The sequence below is a fragment of the Dasypus novemcinctus genome, chromosome 18 (genome assembly GCF_030445035.2).
Source record: "Dasypus novemcinctus isolate mDasNov1 chromosome 18, mDasNov1.1.hap2, whole genome shotgun sequence".
NCBI lineage: Eukaryota > Metazoa > Chordata > Mammalia > Cingulata > Dasypodidae > Dasypus > Dasypus novemcinctus.
In genome coordinates this window covers 20,287,769-20,306,757 of record NC_080690.1, presented here as the reverse complement: position 1 = coordinate 20,306,757, position 18,989 = coordinate 20,287,769, and the positions used below count along the sequence as shown (strand labels likewise).

At 42.9% G+C, this 18,989-nt stretch overlaps 1 protein-coding gene across 1 annotated transcript; it reads right to left on the bottom strand.

Moving 5' to 3' along the window:
- Positions 1 to 4,126: 4,126 nt before the first annotated feature.
- On the bottom strand, positions 4,127 to 17,090 carry NOB1 (NIN1 (RPN12) binding protein 1 homolog). Its single transcript, XM_004468115.4, has 9 exons — positions 16,981 to 17,090; positions 16,729 to 16,861; positions 15,392 to 15,522; positions 14,234 to 14,305; positions 13,897 to 14,025; positions 13,618 to 13,812; positions 12,970 to 13,067; positions 10,056 to 10,200; positions 4,127 to 6,771 (listed from the first exon to the last, which is right to left on the bottom strand). The coding sequence occupies exons 1-9, from the start codon at positions 17,041 to 17,043 to the stop codon at positions 6,502 to 6,504; spliced, it is 1,236 nt and encodes a 411-aa protein (XP_004468172.2). The 5' UTR covers positions 17,044 to 17,090; the 3' UTR covers positions 4,127 to 6,501.
- Between the last annotated feature and the right edge of the window lie 1,899 nt (positions 17,091 to 18,989).

Genomic DNA, 18,989 nt, shown 5'->3' with positions numbered 1-18,989 from the left:
TTCCATGAGCGAACCAAAGGAAAAGTGAAGAAAGGGCATTTTCTACCTCTTGACTATTTTCTCCAAACTGGTCTGAGGTATTATTAAACACCATTCAGGATCTAGGCACTGGGCCATGTAAAGGGTGGATAAAGATAAATAACATCCACTGTATACCTACGTGAAGGGCATATAAAGATAAAACCCAACCCAACATTTAAAGAGAGCTAAGTAACTCTTAGTAAATGTACACCATGATTCTTTGTCATCATGATGCACAGAATTGTCTCATCGGTGTCTGAATTATATTTATCAGGGTTTATCTCCAAATACATGAACACACACATGCATGGTGATTTAGTCATGTTCATGATCTTCATTCTAAATTTCTTCCTTCTTGCCTGTACTTGGGTAAAAATACATAATAATTTGGGGGCTATTGTAGTGTACATCCTAAAGTTTTGCATACGTCATTTACCTGTGATTCTCCCACATGGCAATACATGGAGTATTTTTAGAAATGTCAGTAATGCTGTGATATTAACTGTATCTTATATTAAAGAAGATAGCAGTACGGCATTATCCCCTCACTATAAGTAGAAAGCAAGGATTGCTTACTGGTAGAGTACTGATACTGATCTAGCAATCAAAGCTTTAAGGTACAACTTATGTATATAAACAAGTGTTTATAATAAAGTGTTGCTTTATTATTATATTTATCACCCCTCTCCCAGATGGTTCTGTCCTCTATCTGCTCATTGTTTGCTTGCCTTCTCCAGGAGGCACTGGGAACCGAACCTGGGACCTCCCACAGGTACCCAACAGCCTGAGCCACATCCACTCCCCTATATTAACTTTAAAAATTGACATTCAGTGCCAAACATACATAATAGCAAATATTCATTGAGCACCTACCATATGCCAGGCATGGTGTTCTACGTGGTGAAGACAGAGTAGTGAACAAAATTAAGGCCCTGCCCTCAAGGAGCTGACACTCTAATAAGGGGAGATGAACAATGTAAACATATTATCTTTTCCAAAAATAGCCACGGCAATATTTTCAATCTCACCTGCCCTTCCAAACTTGACACTCCTCCCATCAAAATGTGGAATCTAGTTCCTTTTCCCTTTAATATGGACAGGCTTTCGTAATTGTCTCAACTCACAGAATACAACAGAAGTGATGCTGCATTACTTCCAGTGCTGTAACTGCCCATGTAACTCAGCCTCCATGTTGTGAGGAAATCCAGGATACACAAAGAAGCCAGTTGTGTTATGGCTGACAGCTCCAGCTAAGGTCTCAGTCTATAACCATTTATCAACCACCAGACATTTGAGTGAGTCTTCCGATAAATCCAACTCCCAGACTTCAGTTCTTCTAGCCGAAGCTCCAGATATCAAGGAGTACAATCTGTCCCACTGTGCTGTGTTTGAAACCTTGACCCAAGGTGCATAATAAATGGTTGCTTTACACTACTGAATTTTAGGGCAAAACACTATGTAGCTATAATAACTGGAACAGGGAACAGGTAAATAATAATGCCAAATGTTGATAGGGAGAAGTGTGGCAAGGGCAAGTAATTCTTCAAAGCTCGCTTACCATTCATTAAGTTGCCTTTTCCTTTATTCAGCATTCACTTGGTTGCTGTAAACCTTTGTTTTTTAAATTATATGTGTATCACTGGCAAAATCATTATCAGTATTAGTAAAGGTTTGTTTTCTCATGAATGGAATGGAATTATTCTAAGGCTACTGGCTGAGATCAGGAAGCAAGAGAGAAAGGAAGGAATTCAGGGGTGACATCAGAAATAAGGGTAAAGTTAACTGAGAAAACCTATATTTGACTGCCTACTCTATAGATTTCATTCTTTTAGGCACAATAAGAGGAAACAGGGTAGAAGAGAATTGTCCTGTGTGTTGGAAGTACAGTCCTTGCAGGACTTCCATTCTATCTGAGAGTTTAGCCAACTGTGAAGTTAGGGGGCACAGTGTCTACATAAGACTGCCCTGACTTATGTATTTATCTATCTATTTATTTATTTCTACCTCCTAGTTCCTTCTTCCCATTGTTTGCAATCGCTGTCTGCTCTCTGTGTCTGTCTGTTGTGTGCTCATTTTTTGGAGGCACCAGGAACCTAACCCAGGACCTCCTATGTAGGAGGGAGGCATTCAATGGCTTGAGCCACCTCTGCTCGCTGCTTGTAGTCTTTCATTGTGTTTCCTCGTTGTGTCTCTTCATTGTGTCATCTTGTTGTGTCAGCTCACTGTCTTTAGGAGGTCATCTTTACCACCGGGACCTGGATGGTAGGCAGGCATCCAACTGCTCGAGCCACATCCACTTCCCTGCCCTAACTTCTTACACCAACTGAGAATTACCCCATTGTGTGGTTAGAGGAAACAGTCTACAAGACAGCCCTCACTTCTCACACCAATTGCAAGTTCAGGGAGTTTTCCAAACTGCCCTCAGATTCAATAATTTGCTAGGACTCACAGAACTCACAGAAAGCTCTTAATAATGGTTGTGGATTATTACAGTTAAAGGATACATATTGAATCAGCCAATCGAAGAATCACGTAGGGTAGAGTCGAGGTAAAGTTCCAAATACGGAGCTTCTGTTGTCCTCTCCCTGTGGAGTCACAGGCAGCATTGTTTTCCTGGAATTAGTGAGTGACAACATGCCCAAAGTACTGCCAACCAGGTAAGCTCACCTGAGCCTCGGTGTCCAGAGTTTTATTGGGGGTTCATCACATAGGCATGATTGAGCGCCCAAATTGCTGATTTCAGTCTCCAGCCTCTCTGGAGGTCAACAGATACCGCAGTGACCCAAAGCTCCTGTCCTAAAAAACACTGTTGGTCTTTCTAATGAGGCCAAGTCCCACCCTAAATCAAACTGCTGAGTTCATCATGACTCAAGGCCTCCAGGAAAACAAAGACACGCCTATCATATATGAACAATTTAAGAGTTTAGGGATTACCTCCCAGCTCAGGGCAAAGGGTTTGTTCTCTTTGAACAAAGTTAAATATCTTACTATACACCCTCTTCTGTTATGCCCCAGGAGTCAAAGGAACATTCAGAAAAATCATATTGCACAATTGGTTTCAGCTACTCTTCCGCAAATGACTAGTAGGGGCCCACCAGCTTTTCTATTCCCTTTTTCTAGGGGTGTTGCATATGTGCTTGTTATATTCTCCCCTATTTTTTTGTATGTTTGATAAGAGTAGAATGAGGAGGAAGGAAGAAAAGTGGAAAGAGCAGAGGTGTGGACTCATACCAAGCTCTAACCACTATTTGCCTCTCTAGAAAAGCTGGGCTAAAGGAATGTGCCAACCCATCTATTGGTATCCAAGAGTATGAGTTTCACAAATTTGAGAGGAGAGGGGCACCAATACTGTTCAGCCTGCTTTCTAGCACCTCACAGGTGCATTTGCGGTATAAACACACACACACTAACTTGAAATACTGGCCTAGCTAGTCCTCACCTATGTGAGGCAAGTTCTTTAACCTTTTGCAGCCTGGATTGCTGGAGGTAACAGAACCTGTTCCTCATATCAATATTCTATGGACCAAATGGGCTAATGTACATTAAGTGGCTAACTCAGGGGTGGTAAGGTGGGTAACTGCTTGCATTGGTAGCTTTTCACAATGGGTTATGGGCAGTGGAAAGGAAGAATGAGGAAGATCTGTATGAACTGACAGGGAGTGATTTCCAGAGAAAAAAGTATACATAGTATACTCTCTTTTGTGGAAGAAAGAAGGGGAATTTAACACACACACTTATTTCTGCAAAAGGAAATACAAAAATAAATCAGAAACAAAGTGATTATCAGAGTTCAAGGGAGGAACAGGAGAGAATGGCATCTAGAGCTAAGGTATACCATTTACATAGTTTTAAATTTTGGAACTGTGCTGCTTCCTTTTTTTTCATTGAATGCCGGCCCTTCTATATGTGAAGCCAGAGCTCAACCACTGAGCTACATTGGCTCCCCTGAGTTGGATTTTTTGTTTGCTTTTTTTTTTTCTTTTTTGTTTTAAGGAGGCACTGGGGATCAAACCTGAGACCTCCCATGTGGGAAGCAGGTACTCAACCACTCGAGCCACATCTGCTCCCTCTTTATTTTCAAAAGGACAACATTAGATCAATAGGATGAGGTAAAATTTTTAATTGAATATAAACAGAAACAAATTTAACAAATGGGCAAGAGAACCATTCAAAAGGGAAAAAAAAATTTAAGAAACTTTTGAAGATAACACTGAATACATGCTGTATCAATCTAAGGCATTTTCAAGAAATCTTGTACTTGTTTTTGTGGTGACATGGACAGAGCAATACTGAAGCTATTTTGTGTGAATTTAGGTTTGAGCAAATCAGTCAATATATTGCTAGGGGCCAGGGTTTTCATAGTAGGTGAAGCCATGTACACACAGCAGAGGGGGAAACAAAAAAAGACCCTTTGTGTGCTAATCTGGAATTAGTCATTGGTATGTCCTGCTTTCCTATTGTTGCTGTAACAAATTACAAACCTGGTGGCTAAAAGCCCCAATTTATTACCTTACTTTGGAGGTTAGATGTCTAAGTGGGTCTTAGGGGGCTGAAGTTGAGTCAGTAGAGCTGTGCTCCCTCTGGAGGCTCTAGGGGAGAATCCATCTGTTACCTTTTCCAGCTTCTAGAGGCTGCTCACGGCCAACATCACTCCACCCTTGCTACCCCATCACACTCCCTCTAACAAGGACCCTCCTGCTTTCCTCTTCTAAGGATTATCTCCCAGTCCCAAAATCCTTCATTTAATCGTATCTCCGAAATCCCTTTAGTCATGCAACAGTCACAGGTTCTGGAATTAGGACCTGGACACCTGGGGGTGGGGCAGCACATTATTCAACCTAATTCATGGTATGAACTCCTAATTTTAGGACAGTTACAAAACCATTTCCTAGCTTTGTTCACTGAAAGGAACTAGAAGCAATGAATCCATCTAGTGCCTATGTGGTGCCATATTAATAAAAGCAGGAGAAAAGGCTACTTCCAGAACTGGTGCAGAAAGTTTTAGATAAACTCTGAACAGCTTATGTGAGAAAGTTATAAAGTGCTTAAAAACTGGGACAAGTCAGGAGACGGAAGCCAGATTGAAGCGGCTCCCACCAGCCAAACCTGGGACAAAATGAGAATAAGTGACAGAGTTGGATTATACTGAGTCCATGAGAAAACATACTGACATTGAAAAATCAACCAAGGACATAAAACAGTGGAAAAAGAATAAATTTAGAAATAATGAATTAGCTTAATTGATTCAGACAAGAATCATCCATGGATGCTAAAGCCACTGGGTGGAAGTTGGGGAACAGGAAATTTCACAAAGGGAAAAATAAAAGTACCTTTATGGTAGAGAAAACCAGCAGTTATCATCTTTACCAAATAATCAGTTAACATCCCCAATCAAGAGAAAAACTCATGAGGTCATAACATCACTCCTGTAGTATTTCTGCCCCAAATGCATAACCTGAAATCTAATTGTGAAGAACAAGCTGTCAAACATTCTACAAAATGTCAACTTCATGAAAGACAAAGCCTGAGAAACTGTTCCAGAATTGTGGGAATATTGCTATGAAGGGTAGTACTGGGGACAATCTGGCAAAATTTGAATACTGAGTATATTTTAGGTAACAGTACTGTTAACAATATTAAATTTCCTGAATTTGGTAATTGAACTGTGGTTATGTAAGAGCATGTCTTTTTCTTGGGAGATACACATTTCTGTTTGTGTAGAGCAGGGGTTCTTAACAAGGGGTCTGTGAGCCTGAATTGAAATTAAAAAAGCATTATTCTTGTGGGGATGTGTTGGTGTGGGTGTGATATATTTATTAAATAATACACAGTACAGTGTGGACTTAGTGAAGGGTCCGTGGTTTTCACCTGATTGGCAAAGGGGTCTGTGGGACAAAAAAGGTTAAGAACCTCTGGTGCAGAAAGAAAAAGCATATGAGCAAAATGTCAATAATGACGAACCTAGGTGAATGGCTATATAGGCTGCTCTATAATCAACTTTTTTTTTGATTAAAACTTTTCAAAGTAAAAATAAAAAAGGCAGATCTTAGTTCTACTACATTTTCTTGCAAAAAGATAGATCTACATGTATTCACCTTAAGTGCTAGCGTTCAAATTACCTGAGGGGGAAAAAAGCCTATTTAGTAAACATGCACAAAAGCTTACAAACATGTTTATTAGAAAAATATTATCATTTGGAAATTGCCCTTTTAAAGAAAGAAATGTTCCAGGGCACTGTTCTTTCTGTTCTCATCAAATTGTACCCAGCAAGGTAAGCACCCCGGCTCTCTGGGTGCTCGCAGGCCAAGGAATGGCCCCACCCCCAACAAAGCCCACATGCACAGCACGCAGCAGGACCATGTAAGGTGGATGGTTCTTTCCACCCAGATGGCTCTGGAAATGGCACTGCTGAGGAAATGCTGATGACGCTCCTCAGCAGAGGCAGAGCAGCAATCCAGTTTGCCCATGGGAGCTTCCACTTCACCTTTTCTTCACAAACTTCTTTCTGGAAGCATTGGGATTTAACCGTCTCCTCCCAGCCCCCAAGGTGCTGTCTCGGATCTGCAAGGTAGCTGACCGGCTACAGATGTCGTTCTCAGCAAAGGGAGACACCCCGGCTATGTAGTCAGGGGCAAACACGTTGGTTTTCTGCCTGGCCTTTCGGGAGAGTCGCAGTTGAGGGAAGCGCTGGTCCTCAGTCAGATGGGGGTTGATGGCATATTTGCCCCCTTTGGGAGTGGGAAGTGAATACTGCAAAGAGGATGACGAAGGGCTGTTAGGAGAACCGGGATCCATGTTCAGACCCGCCCCGATCCTGTTAAAGTAAAGCTTGCCTTCTAGGGCCGGAAGCAGTCCATGGCCACAATGGTCTCTCAGACTTTATGGCACAGGTACCTACTCTGTGCTAAGCACACGGCGTGCTGCTACTTCTGGTTCCTCGCTTTGACTCACAGAGGTGAAAAACGAGGTTCAGGGAGGTTGGGTCACTTGAACCCCTTTTCCTACTGCTTTCCAGAGAAAAGCAGTGACAAAAGAATCAACTTAAATACAAGGACTGGAGGGATGACAAGCTCCCCATCTCCCCAGCATCAACACCATCACGTGGGCTTCCAGGTACTCTGCAACATGGTCCACCTCAGGGGCCCAGATTTCCCCAGAAAACTGCCCTAACCAAAAACATCCCATCGAGTCGCACCGCTCCCCCAACACCTTGACTTATCAATGAGATAATTTTCAGCAAGGCACCTCCCACTAACATGCTCCAAATGCTTCTAATGTTCTCCAGACTTTCATGCCAACTTTTACAATGTCGCATCTGTATGCCCTCAGTACTATTATTTAGCATTTTTCTTTAAATCAACACATTTAAAAATGGATGCAAGTCAAATCTTCCCTAACACACAAGTAAATGATTAACTATTAAAATAAAAAGAGCAAGTTTATGTTCCAACAAAAATTCCTTTCTAAACAGAAACAAAGGAACCTAACTGCATTTCAGAAAAAAAAATAACAATCACTTTAAGGGGCTGCAGAGAAAAAAAAAGAACAACTGTTTGAGCACAGTATTTTAGGCTTATACCCTCTGCTAAAGACAAAAACAATTACATATAAATATAGGACTCTAAGCAGCAGCATTCTAAAATGACAATGTATATTCCAGAATTGAGCGAATGACTACATTATGGAAACTGAGAGATAAGGGCATTAAAAAGATCGTAAAGGGGAGGGCTAGAATGAACCCTGTGGTATTGAGCTAGAATTGAAGGTAGAAACTCATGGTTTTTAATAAAGAGCAATATGGAAATAATATTTACATGCACATGCATATATTTCTTTTTTGTCTCCTGGGGGCTAAGAAGGACTGATACCTAAGTACCATGATTACCCCCGGTGTCCACATCTTTGCTTCTAAACCTCCCTCCAAATAAGGAACTAGAGTTCCTTAGAGAAAAGGATGATCCCAGGCCTGGGAACGGGAAATTATAAAGCTCGAAACATCTTACTGTGACAGAAAATACATGTTCAGAGAATAACAGGGACCTGTCAAAAGGACACAGAAGTCAACACGAAGGGGCTTTCACTGACCAAATGTGGTGTTTGAAGGTATATGTACCCCAGAAAAACATTCTTAAAGTTAATCCATTTCTTTGGGTATGGACCCCTGGTTAAGCAGGACTTTCTGATGAGGCTACTTGAGTTAGGGTGCGACCCACTTCCTTCAGCATGGGTCTTGATCCTATTACTGGAGTCCTTTGTGAAAAGGAATGACTACAGAGGAAGAAAGCCAGGGAAACAAAAAGCTGAAAACAAGGGAACCCAGAAAAGAAGGGAGAGACCAAAAGATGCACCAAGTGCCTTGCCATGTGGCCAAAGAGCCAAGGATCACGGCAGCTGGTCTTCGGGAAGAAAGCATTGCTCTGATGATGCCTTGAAGCTCAGCCTCAGAACCGAGCTAGTAAATTCCCATTGTTAAATCCGAACCACTTCATGGTGCAACTTTAAGCAAGCCAGGGAATTAAAACACATGCACAGAATAATCTAGGCATCGAAACAATGCATGATGGTTAACAGACCACAGCCGACAGACTAAAGTAAGACTCCAGGAGTCCACACATAAGTAAATGAGGATTAAAGGATTCTCTTTTACTGGAGAATGCCAAATAATAAATATAAAAGAGATGATGGAATTAGAAAATCACCATTTGGCAATCATCACTGTAATATTCAGGCAACTTTAGTGAGTTTGAAAGTGTGATAAGAAACAATGTTTACTGTATCAAATTACTTTTTCACAAATTACTTATTAATTACAAAAAGTAACTTTACAGTGGATAAATCTGGCACAAACTATTTTAACCAAATGATCAAAATTAGTATCACTAAAAAAAAAAAGTATCAGTAGGAGAATGTGGACACCATCATGTACTTGACACAATGCACCGAGGATACACCACTTCTGGAGCAGGCCTACCAAAAACACATAGGAAACACCTGACAAACCCAAACTGAGGGATGGTCTACAGAACAGCTGGCTTCCACTCTTCAAAAATCTCAAGGTCATCAATGTCAAAACTACTGCCGGTTTAAAGGAGACATGACAAGTAAATGCAATGTGTAATTCTAGACTGGTTCCTGGACAAAAAAACAAGAACCTTCTTTTGCTATGATGGAGCTAGGTGGGGACAAATGGCAGAGTTGAATAACACCTGTAGGTTAGAGTACAGCTTTGTAGGACGCTAATTTCTCGATATGATACCTGTACTGTGGTTTATAATCAGTGCCATTTCAGGAAACACTAAGTACTTAGAGTAAAGGACTATCGTTTGTGCAATGTACTCTCAAATGGTTCAAGGAAAAACATGTACATGTATAGGTGTAAATGGGGAGGAAAGAATAAAGCAAATGCGGTAAAAGTATTAACACTTGGGAACTTGGATGAAAAGGCAAATGGGAATTCTTTGTACTATTTCTGCAACCTTTCCATAAACTTAAAAATATTTCAAAATAGAAAGTTAAAAAAAAAATTCCCCTCCTGTGCATGAGTGCTGTGCACCATGCCAACGCCCAAGGCGCAACGCTCGGGCACTCAGCGTCTCTCAAGCCCTCTCAACGTACCCCCCTTCTTCAGAACAGTCCTCTCCTTGGCGTTTCTGAACATTTACATACCCATTCCTTCTGGTTTGTGGAGCTTGGGGAGCCCTGGCCGTCCTTCGAGCCTCTGCACAATTCTAATCCACCATATTTCAAATGACCCCCCCATTGTGGAACCCCCCACATTTGGTCCTTGTTATTCACTGCCTGGAATTTACTGGCTATTTCTTATTAGAGTGTAAACTCTTCAAGAAACTCCTACGGAGGCCGTGTCCTGTGCTTTCTTCACCTCTTGGTGCTTAGATTACAGGCTCTCAATAACTTCCCCGTAGGAACAACTAGGTCTTTTTGTTCTCCCTGTTCATTTTGATTCTGGTGTTCAGGGGTCTTGCTTTCCCAAACTTAGGGCCTCCTGTTAGGGGAGGGGGAGGCATGCCACTCACCCGGAGGCCTCGCGAATTCAGCACCTTAGGGTTACGGGAAAAATGCATATGCAGAGTACCGTCGTCAGTGACAGTCACGGACACTTTCTTCAGGGTCTTGTTTCCACAATGTGAACAGAACACTCGGTTCATGTCAGATGTTGTCCTGTGAGACACAAAAGAGGATGCCCCATGCTGGAGCCACAGGCCTCAGAAGAGGAGGACGAGAAATGGGGAAAAGGCTGAACTACAAAGCACAAGTAATACAGAGGCCACTTGGCCTCACGCTGAATATATAAGCAAACTGCAGCGGCATTCCAAGCAAGTAAGCAAATATCAAAAACGAGCAAGAGAGCTGTTGCATTCATAACAAATTCTTACTAAGCAATGTCAGGCATTATTCATCAAAACAATCCCGAGGCTGATAGAGATGAGGAAAGTGAGGCAAGGTAAGGTAGCTTACTCCTGGCCACAGAGCAAGTTAAGCAGCAGATACAAACCCAGCCTGGCTCCAGAATCAATGCTCTTACATCATTGTGCTTTCTCAAGGAACATTATTACAGTTCTATTTTTTCTCCAAATGTCAGCCTGGACTGGACATTAAGCCAGGGTAGCTCCAAAGAAGCCAAGAATTTATTACCATGTGCTACAGAAAGAACCACTATAACAGCTTCAAAGGTCAAACTAAATACAGATGTTGAGAGCAGACCCAAGGCCTTGTCTTTATTCTGCCTGCTCAAGACCCAGTGGTGGCTGGGGAGCAGATGTGGCTCAAGCTGCTGAGTGTCCGCCTCCCACACGGGAGATCATAGATTCAGTCCCCAGTGTCTCCTGGAGAAAAAAACAAAAAACCAAACAACAAGCAAAACAAGAAGACCAACTCAGGGGAGCCAGTGTGGCTCAGTGGTTCAGCTCCGGCTTCTCACATATGGGTTCAATCCCTGGCCTCAGTACATCAAAACAAAACAAAACAAAACAAACCCCAAACCCAAAAAACAAACAAACAAAAAAACCCAACGGTGGACATGGGCAGGAAAAGGTGCTGCTGTCAAGGACCAAGCAGTAGCCCTGGCCCGTGCCTGAGGTCTCCATAAATCCTAAATGGTCAGAGCTGGGTGAAGCTGCTGGAGAAGCCAAATCCCTTTATTTGCAAGTCTCTGAAAGTTAACTAAGCACCTCTAATTACTCCTACACAAAACTATCCATTCTTTGAGGCTAATCCTAAAAGGGAGAACATTTCCAAGTGTTTATAAGAATGAATGTTAGAATTTAGGGGATAATGGTAGGTAGGACCCCCTCTCCCCCCAAGAAAGAAAAAACAACAACAACCCAGGCCTGGGCCGTTAATCACTGATTATTTTAAGCCTGCAGAGCACAAAGATTACAGGTGGCGATCCTCCGTGGAGAGCTACCTCGCTGCTTCAGAAATGTTTCACGCAGCCCTCCACACGAGGGGGCTCCACTAGGTGATGTACAGGATGGATGACAGATAATAAATCTAAACTGTCTGTGGAATGGCTGGAAGCTGTAAGAGTCGCCAGGTCACACTTCAACAGCAAGGCCGTACTGTAACCAGTGATCTTCCACTCCAGCCACAACATTAGCCCCCACCACAAGCATAACCAACTGGAGTCAAAAAAGCAATGGAGAGAAGGGGGAGGTAAAAAATCCAACAGCTGACCTCAGCTCAGCACCTCCTACGCCCCAGACATCACACACCAAGTCCTTTATAGGATTATCTCCCTAGTTCCTCATAACGACCTTTTTTTTTTTTTTTGAAATGCCAGGCCTGGGGACTGAACGGTCAACCACTGAGCCACAAAGGCTCCCGAGTTTGGATTTTTCCATTTGCTTGCTGTTTTTTTGTTTTGTCTTGTTTTTAAAGATTTATTTTATTTATTTATTCCCTCCCCCCACAGTTGTCTGCTCTCTGTGTCCATTCACTGTGTGTTCTTCTGTGACTGCTTCTATCTTTATCAGCGGCACTGGGAATCTGTGTTTCTTTTTGTTGCATCAGCTCTCCGTGTGTGTGGCGACATTCTTGGGCAGGCTGTACTTTCTTTCGCGTTGGGCTGCTCTCCATACGGGGTGCACTCCTTGCATGTGAGGCTCCCCTACACAGGGGACACCCCTGCGTGGTACAGCACTTCTTGCGCACATCAGCACTGCGCATGGGCCAGTTCCACGCAGGTCAAGGAGGCCTGGGATTTGAACCGCAGACCTCCCATGTGGTAGGCAAACGCCCTATCCCTTGGGCCAAGTCCGCTTCCCTTGTTTTGTTTTTAGAAAGCACCGAGAACCAAATCCAGGACCTCCCATGTGGGAAGCAGGTGCTCAACCACTTGAGCCACACTAGCTCCCCACGACCTTTTAAATTTTATACAAGAAGACTGTGAAGTAAGAGAAATTACACAACTTTTGAGAGTCACACAGCTAGTGGAAATAGAATCTGGATCCAGAGTCTGCTATTTTTTTTAAGTAGAAAACTTCAAATAAAAACAAAAGCAGACCAAAGAGTACAACAAACCCTCCAACTACCCATCATCCAGCTTCAAAGACTATCAACTCATGGCCCATCTTGTTTTATTTCTATCCCCACTTGTGTGTTATTTCAAAGCAAATCGCAGACATCATTCCATCCACAAATATGTCAGTACGAATCTTTAAATGACAAGGGCTCTTTGTTCCAGAACCCACACCCTTCACACAATGCCATTAAGATAGGGACTAAAATTATTCTCTGAATGGTCAGGTGAGAGATCAGTGGTGACCTCTGTCCCAGGGACGAAACCCAGTCTGCAAAGTAATGGCAAGGTAGAGGAAGTACGTGTATACAATGAAGTGTATACATGTGTATACATGAAGTCTGTGGAAGGGACAGGGAGAGAAGAGTGTTCAACAGCAGGAAACTGGGTCGAGATTACTGTCCACCTACTTGAAACAGCCGTGGCAGCGCAAGATGTAGCTCCGGGCCTCACGGATCAGCATGCCGTTCACTGCCAGCACGTGCAGCCCCATCTGCAGCAGAACGTTCTACAACCAACAAGTTCAAGCACAACTGAGCCCTCAGCAAAACTTACTTTTAATACTAAATACATAGTCACAGTTAAGGAAACATCATAAACCCTAGAGAAGCTCATAAAGGGCCTTTGCTAAAGAAAAGTAAGCTTCAGGATTTCTTCCAAGACACATAAACTGCAACAAGGACCCAGAATTCTCTCTTATTTCAATCTCTCTTAAGAGACATTTATTTTGTCAGAGGCATAGATACTAATTTCTGGGCTGGAAACCTTCTCTGAGTACCTAACTGAACAGAGATCATTCACATTGAAACAAAACCATCAAAGAACATGAATATTAAGCATTAAACATTTAAAATACTATGGAAATTTTGTTACTACATGACATGATTCTGTAGTTTCTAAGCAATGCAAAAAAATTACCAAAGAGCAAAGGTAAAGTTTCTAAGACCAGAAAAAAAACATTACTCAAATTTCTGTACACACCTGCAAACCTGAGGGGCCACTGCAGAATGAAAGCTATGACACAAAGCCCAGGGCTGGCCGACGGCCGCCCCACCCACCTGCATGGCGAAGTCCGTGGTCACACAGCCGACCCGCACATCGGCTGGGGCATCACAGTGCTCAAACTGCTGTTGGATCTGCTTAATGTTGCTGGGGGTTATCCACCCACCCCCGTCATCATCACTCTCATCTTCCCTGTCTTCAAGTTCATCCTCGTTGTCTTCCTCACTTGGAACGCCCTCATCTTTGTGGATCTGAAACGTTAAGAACTCATAAACTCCCCACTCATAAGAGAAGACACTATGTTGTCACTAGGAGATCAGAAATTAGGGCCTTACCAGTAGCTCCTGTAGCTCACGATCGATATTAGGCAAAGGGTTTCTCCAAAAAACAAAGGAAACGAATTCTGGGCTCTCAGGTTCACTGGCAGAGCATCCATGATTTGCCGTTTCTTGTGGGGTTTTAGGCTGAAGTTAACAGAAATAATAACTTAAAAGCCTGAAAACCGAGAGGATTAGAGAACAAATCATATATAACTTGTAAGTTAGATCAGGCAGAGCTGGACAAACTATTAGATTAGTCCAAGTAAATTTGGTTCACTGTAAACAGACAATTTGTGGAGATAAGACACAAAGCAGAAAGAGCACAAAGAACATGATTTGTGTACAGAGTTACCTTTGAGGGCAAATGGAAACCAGAAATGTGTAGAGGAGTTTCTGGGTGCTGAACTGATGAGCTCACTTTAATCTAAACAAAACAAAACAAAACCACAAAAAAAAAAAAGACAACTCTGAGCAAGAAAATACAGTTTGAAAGCAAAGAATGGTACTAAAAAAAACACAAAAAACCAAACAACTATTTCCCCCAAAGTTACTGAAATTAAATATATTGTTTAAAGAATCAGAAAATATAATTAAATAAATACAAAGCAACATTCAGTGATCCTACACCACTGGACAACTATTTTGGAATGTTTGCTTTTTGCCATTACAGATAAAGGTATAATGTATGTGATTCTTCGTACAACTTGGAAGTATCTTTGATTATATCTTCATGATAAATGCCTAAAAGTGGAAATGCTGGGTCAAAGGATATGCGTTTGATACCAAACATCTAACTCCTGCAGAGGGCAATTTTTAGGAATCAATGGGTAGAAAGATGTGAAATGGAAAACCACCTACCGATTACATTGCTTCAACAGTCACAAAGTCATCATTTACATAAAAATATTGCCCCCAACAAACATTCTGTTAACATGCAGAAGCCTGTATTTTAGATCCACTGAATTGGAGGACTCTAAGCCTGGTTGAAAATAAGTAAAGGCAGTTCCAGCTAGTACAGGAATGAGTCCACCTCACTGTGGATAACTTTAGGCAGATAGCAAGCAATTCTTGACCAATACAATTTAAAGCTGATTATTTACTTGATTTGAAACAGATTATTTATTAGGTTAATTATTTGGCTCACCAAACCCTCTGGCCTGGATAACACAGCCAACAGGGCCCAGGTACAAATCAGCAGTTTCTTCAATCTAGCCAAACTGGATAATACTTAAAAGCACAACAGGAACTCGGAGTTTTGAAGGTAGCAAGGGGTGGAAAATATTGGCAAGCACTTAGTGTTTACTTTTTTCTTACTTTCAGAAAGAACTCTCTCTATATTAAAAGGAAAAAAAAAAAGGCAATACAGGTCATTTTTATTTTCTGCATTTTTTCAAATGTAAACAACCCTTCCTAAGAACCTACAGATGAAGAGACTGAGACATTTCCCAACTGCAATGCATGAACCTTATCTGGATCCTGATCTAAATAAATAAACTTCCTCCTGCTTTACCTTTTCTGGTTCTTGTTTTAGATGAGACACCCCAACAAACTCTGCTTCCAACTGGTAGGTGAGTGCCAGAATTTGGATATCTGTGGCAGAGAGGCTGGGATAGTCTCCAGTTTTCTTTGAAAACTCAGTCACTGTAAATAAGAGATTTCAAACTTCAGTCAGAGGGAAAAAGCCATATGATCTTGAATAACCACAATGAAAGAAACAAGAGAACTTAGACCCAACATCCCATGAAAAATCTCTAACACTGTCATATCTATTTCTTTACTTTTTTTATTCATAGTTGAAAATTTTGTATCCTCCACCTCCAAGATTCATGCCTGTTTACTGTGAGGAAAAGAAAAAAGAAAAAACAAACCAAAAAAAAACTGAGTTGCTCCATAACATATATTGGACTGTTTTTGTTTATTTAAAAAAAAAAAAAAGGCCCAACACACAGCAAATGCCAACTATTATTACTGTTATTTTCCTGAGATGTGGACAATAAACACAACAAAACTGACACACTGAAGAAAGATGTCTTCTGCTACACTGGCACAAGGGAACAAGTGAGCATACTGTCACATTTCCTAAAAAGCGTACAATAAAAGCACCCCAAACTTACATACTAGGAACTGCCTTAAAAGCTTTCTGGGTTAATTAATCTGATCCTTAAGCCAAAACTATTAGAAAGGTTACATAACTTGCAAAGATCACATAGCTAGTAAGATGGTGGAGAGAGCCACATAAGTCACAGCATCCCCACTACCAGCCTGTAACCACAAAGCACTTCAGCTCCTGAGGACCTTTCCTGGGGCTGACTCCTAAACCAGGGAATACTTATTTAGTTTTCTTTCAAGTCTAATATAAAGCCTTTTAAAAAGCTACCTCCTTTTCTGGCTTGATGAGACTGGTAAGCATTTCCAGAACAGTCATCACCCTGTCGGGATGATGTAGTGAAAAAAAATGGGAGCGCAGACCTCTCCGTTCTTCTAGTTTGAAATCCCAACCGACGTATTGAGTGCATACAAAGCGCTAGGTACAATGCTGAGAGACATACTCCTTATTTAAAGCTACAACAACCTGGGGTAGATAGTATCATTATTCCTATTTTACAGCCGGGAGAACCGAGGCCTTCGAATCTGAGTGATATGCGCGATAGCACATAGGTTGTTACGGGCAAGTCCTGACCTTGCACTCAGACCTGGCCGACTCCAGCGCACAGAAGCCTCTCTCCCACCACGACCCGAGAACGTGCAGTTTGTAAATAAAGCAGCCCGTTTGCAACTCACACCCCACCAGGTCTGGTCTGCGCCCTGGGTCCCAACTGCTCTGTTAACTCTGTGGCGGACACTCACCCAGCCGCACGTACTCCGGGAAGGGCTCCTTGAAACGGAGCTCGTAGGGCAGGACTGCAAGCCGCCTGCGCGTGGCCTTGTCCCGAATCTCGCTGACCACCTCCCGGATGGTGTAGATGTTCTTCCCGATGTCCTGCGGAGAGAACAGCCCACCTCAGACCCGCCCGCACCACGCAACTCGCCGTCTGCCTGAAGCGCTCCCTCACAGCCTCCAGCCCAGGCTCCACTCCCTTCGGTCCAAGCTCTCCGAACCTGCAGAGCCGCGTCCCGCAGGAAAGCCCCGGCGTCAGCCACAACGTGCTCCACCGGCGCCATCTTGGCTGAATGAGGTTGGAGCGCGCTTGCGCACGGTTTGAGCCCGCCCCTGTGTCCCAGCGGGAACCCTGGGAATCGCAGAGAGCAGCCGCGACTCAGGGGCGCCTCCTGGCGGTCGCGGCTGCATATTCCACGTCACGACTACCCGCGCGCATGAGCGCCGCCGCCGCAAGCTCCTCCAAAGGGGACAGCAAGCGGGGTCAAAATCCGCTTCAGCATCTTCGCCTTGGCGTCGTCTTTGCTTTAAAATGTAAAACCTGTATATTCTCTCATTGTTAAAAGTCAATCAATACAGATAACCTAATTTAATTATAGAGAAAGGTACTATTTTACAGACAAGGGATAGGTGCTCAGTACAAATAGGGCAAACTAACGCGGCTAGTAAGTGGTGGAGTCAGTATTTACACCCGTTAGGCCGGACCGACTGTGCTCATATACTCCCTCCCACCATTTTATTTTAAGCAATTGCCCAAATCCTTCCTTCCCCAATCTTTCTTAACCTTTCTCACTGCTCAAGTCTCTTTAACCTGTAGAGTTCAATCTGTGGTTGCTGTGCTACCTGCCCAGCCTGAAATAGCAGTGTTGAAGGCTGTTTTTTTTTTTTTAATATTACATTAAAAAAATATGAGGTCCCCGTATAACCCCCACCCCCTCCCCCTACTCCTCCCTGCATAACAACTATCTCCTCCATCATCATGAGACATTCATTGTATTTGGTGAATACATCTCTGAGCACCGCTGCACCTCAGGGTCAATAGTCCACATCATAGCCCACACTCTCCCACGTTCCACCCAGTGGACCATGGGAAGACATATAATGTCTGGTAACTGTCCCTGCAGCACCACCCAGGACAGCTCCAAGTCCCGAAAATGCCTCCACATCTCATCTCTTCCTCCCATTCCCCATACCCAGCAGCCACCATGGCCACTTTCTCCACACCAATGCCACATTTCCTTCGATTACTAATCACCATAGTTCATGAATAGAACATCAGTAAGTCCACTCTAATCCATACTCTATTCCTCCATCCTGTGGACCTTGGATTGGTTGTGTCCATTCCACATCTATATCAAGAGGGGGCTTAGATTCCTCATGGATGCTGGATGCAATTCTCCTGCTTTCAGTTGTAGGCACTCTTGGCTCCCTGGTGTGGTGGTTGACCTTCTTCACCTCCATGTTAGCTGAGCGTGGTAAGTCCAATAAACCAGATGGTAGGAGCTGAAGTCTGTTGAGGCTCAGGGCCTGGTTATCATATGGTCAGTCCAGAGATTCAGATCCCCTGGGTATATATTAAACCCCAGCACCAACTACAGTTCTGGTAAAAGTAACAGGAGAGGCTTGTGAACAAAGATCACATCTGAGTCCAGCTCCATCACACAGAAACACAAACTCCAAAGAAGGGCCAATTGACATGGCACTGAACTCCATCTACCATGACCATAGAACTTGTGGGTCTTTGTAGCTCTCAGAAGAACAAATACCAGGGGTTGTATCTACTTTAGAAGGCTGTTTCTAACTTTTTTTTTTTCCATGTCTCAACCTTTTCAGTTTCTGAAGAATTTGACATTACTATCTCCTCTTTCTTACCTCCTCTCCTTCCTTGCCCTTGGTAACTGCTTCCCAGTGCAGGTCCCCCTGCCTCTCTGATGGCTGCCCCCTCTCCTTCACTGAACTCGCTTCTTCCTGACTTGGAAACATGCCTTCCTCCACCCCCACCAGCAGCACTCTCGGCTGCTTTGTCTAAATTCTATCCTTCAGCAATATTATCTAGCCTCAAGGCTTCAGTGATCACTTTACAAGAATGATTCCCAACAGTATGACAAACCCCTGTCTTGTTCGCCAGCCTGGCCATTTTAACCTGAAAACTTTTTCTGGCAGCTTCACTCAGGAGGAAGGTTCAACTCAGGTAATTATCCCCTCCTCAAACTTTCTTCCCTTTTTTTTT

Excerpts from the sequence above, each read along its gene's own strand:
- NOB1 (XM_004468115.4), bottom strand. The coding sequence starts at position 17,043 with ATGGCGCCGGTGGAGCACGTTGTGGCTGACGCCGGGGCTTTCCTGCGG. Across the intron at positions 14,306-15,391 it reads TAAAACAAGAACCAGAAAAG|ATTAAAGTGAGCTCATCAGT; the intron begins GTAAAGCAGGAG and ends TGTTTTGTTTAG. Across the intron at positions 13,813-13,896 it reads GTGAGCTACAGGAGCTACTG|ATCCACAAAGATGAGGGCGT; the intron begins GTAAGGCCCTAA and ends TTAACGTTTCAG.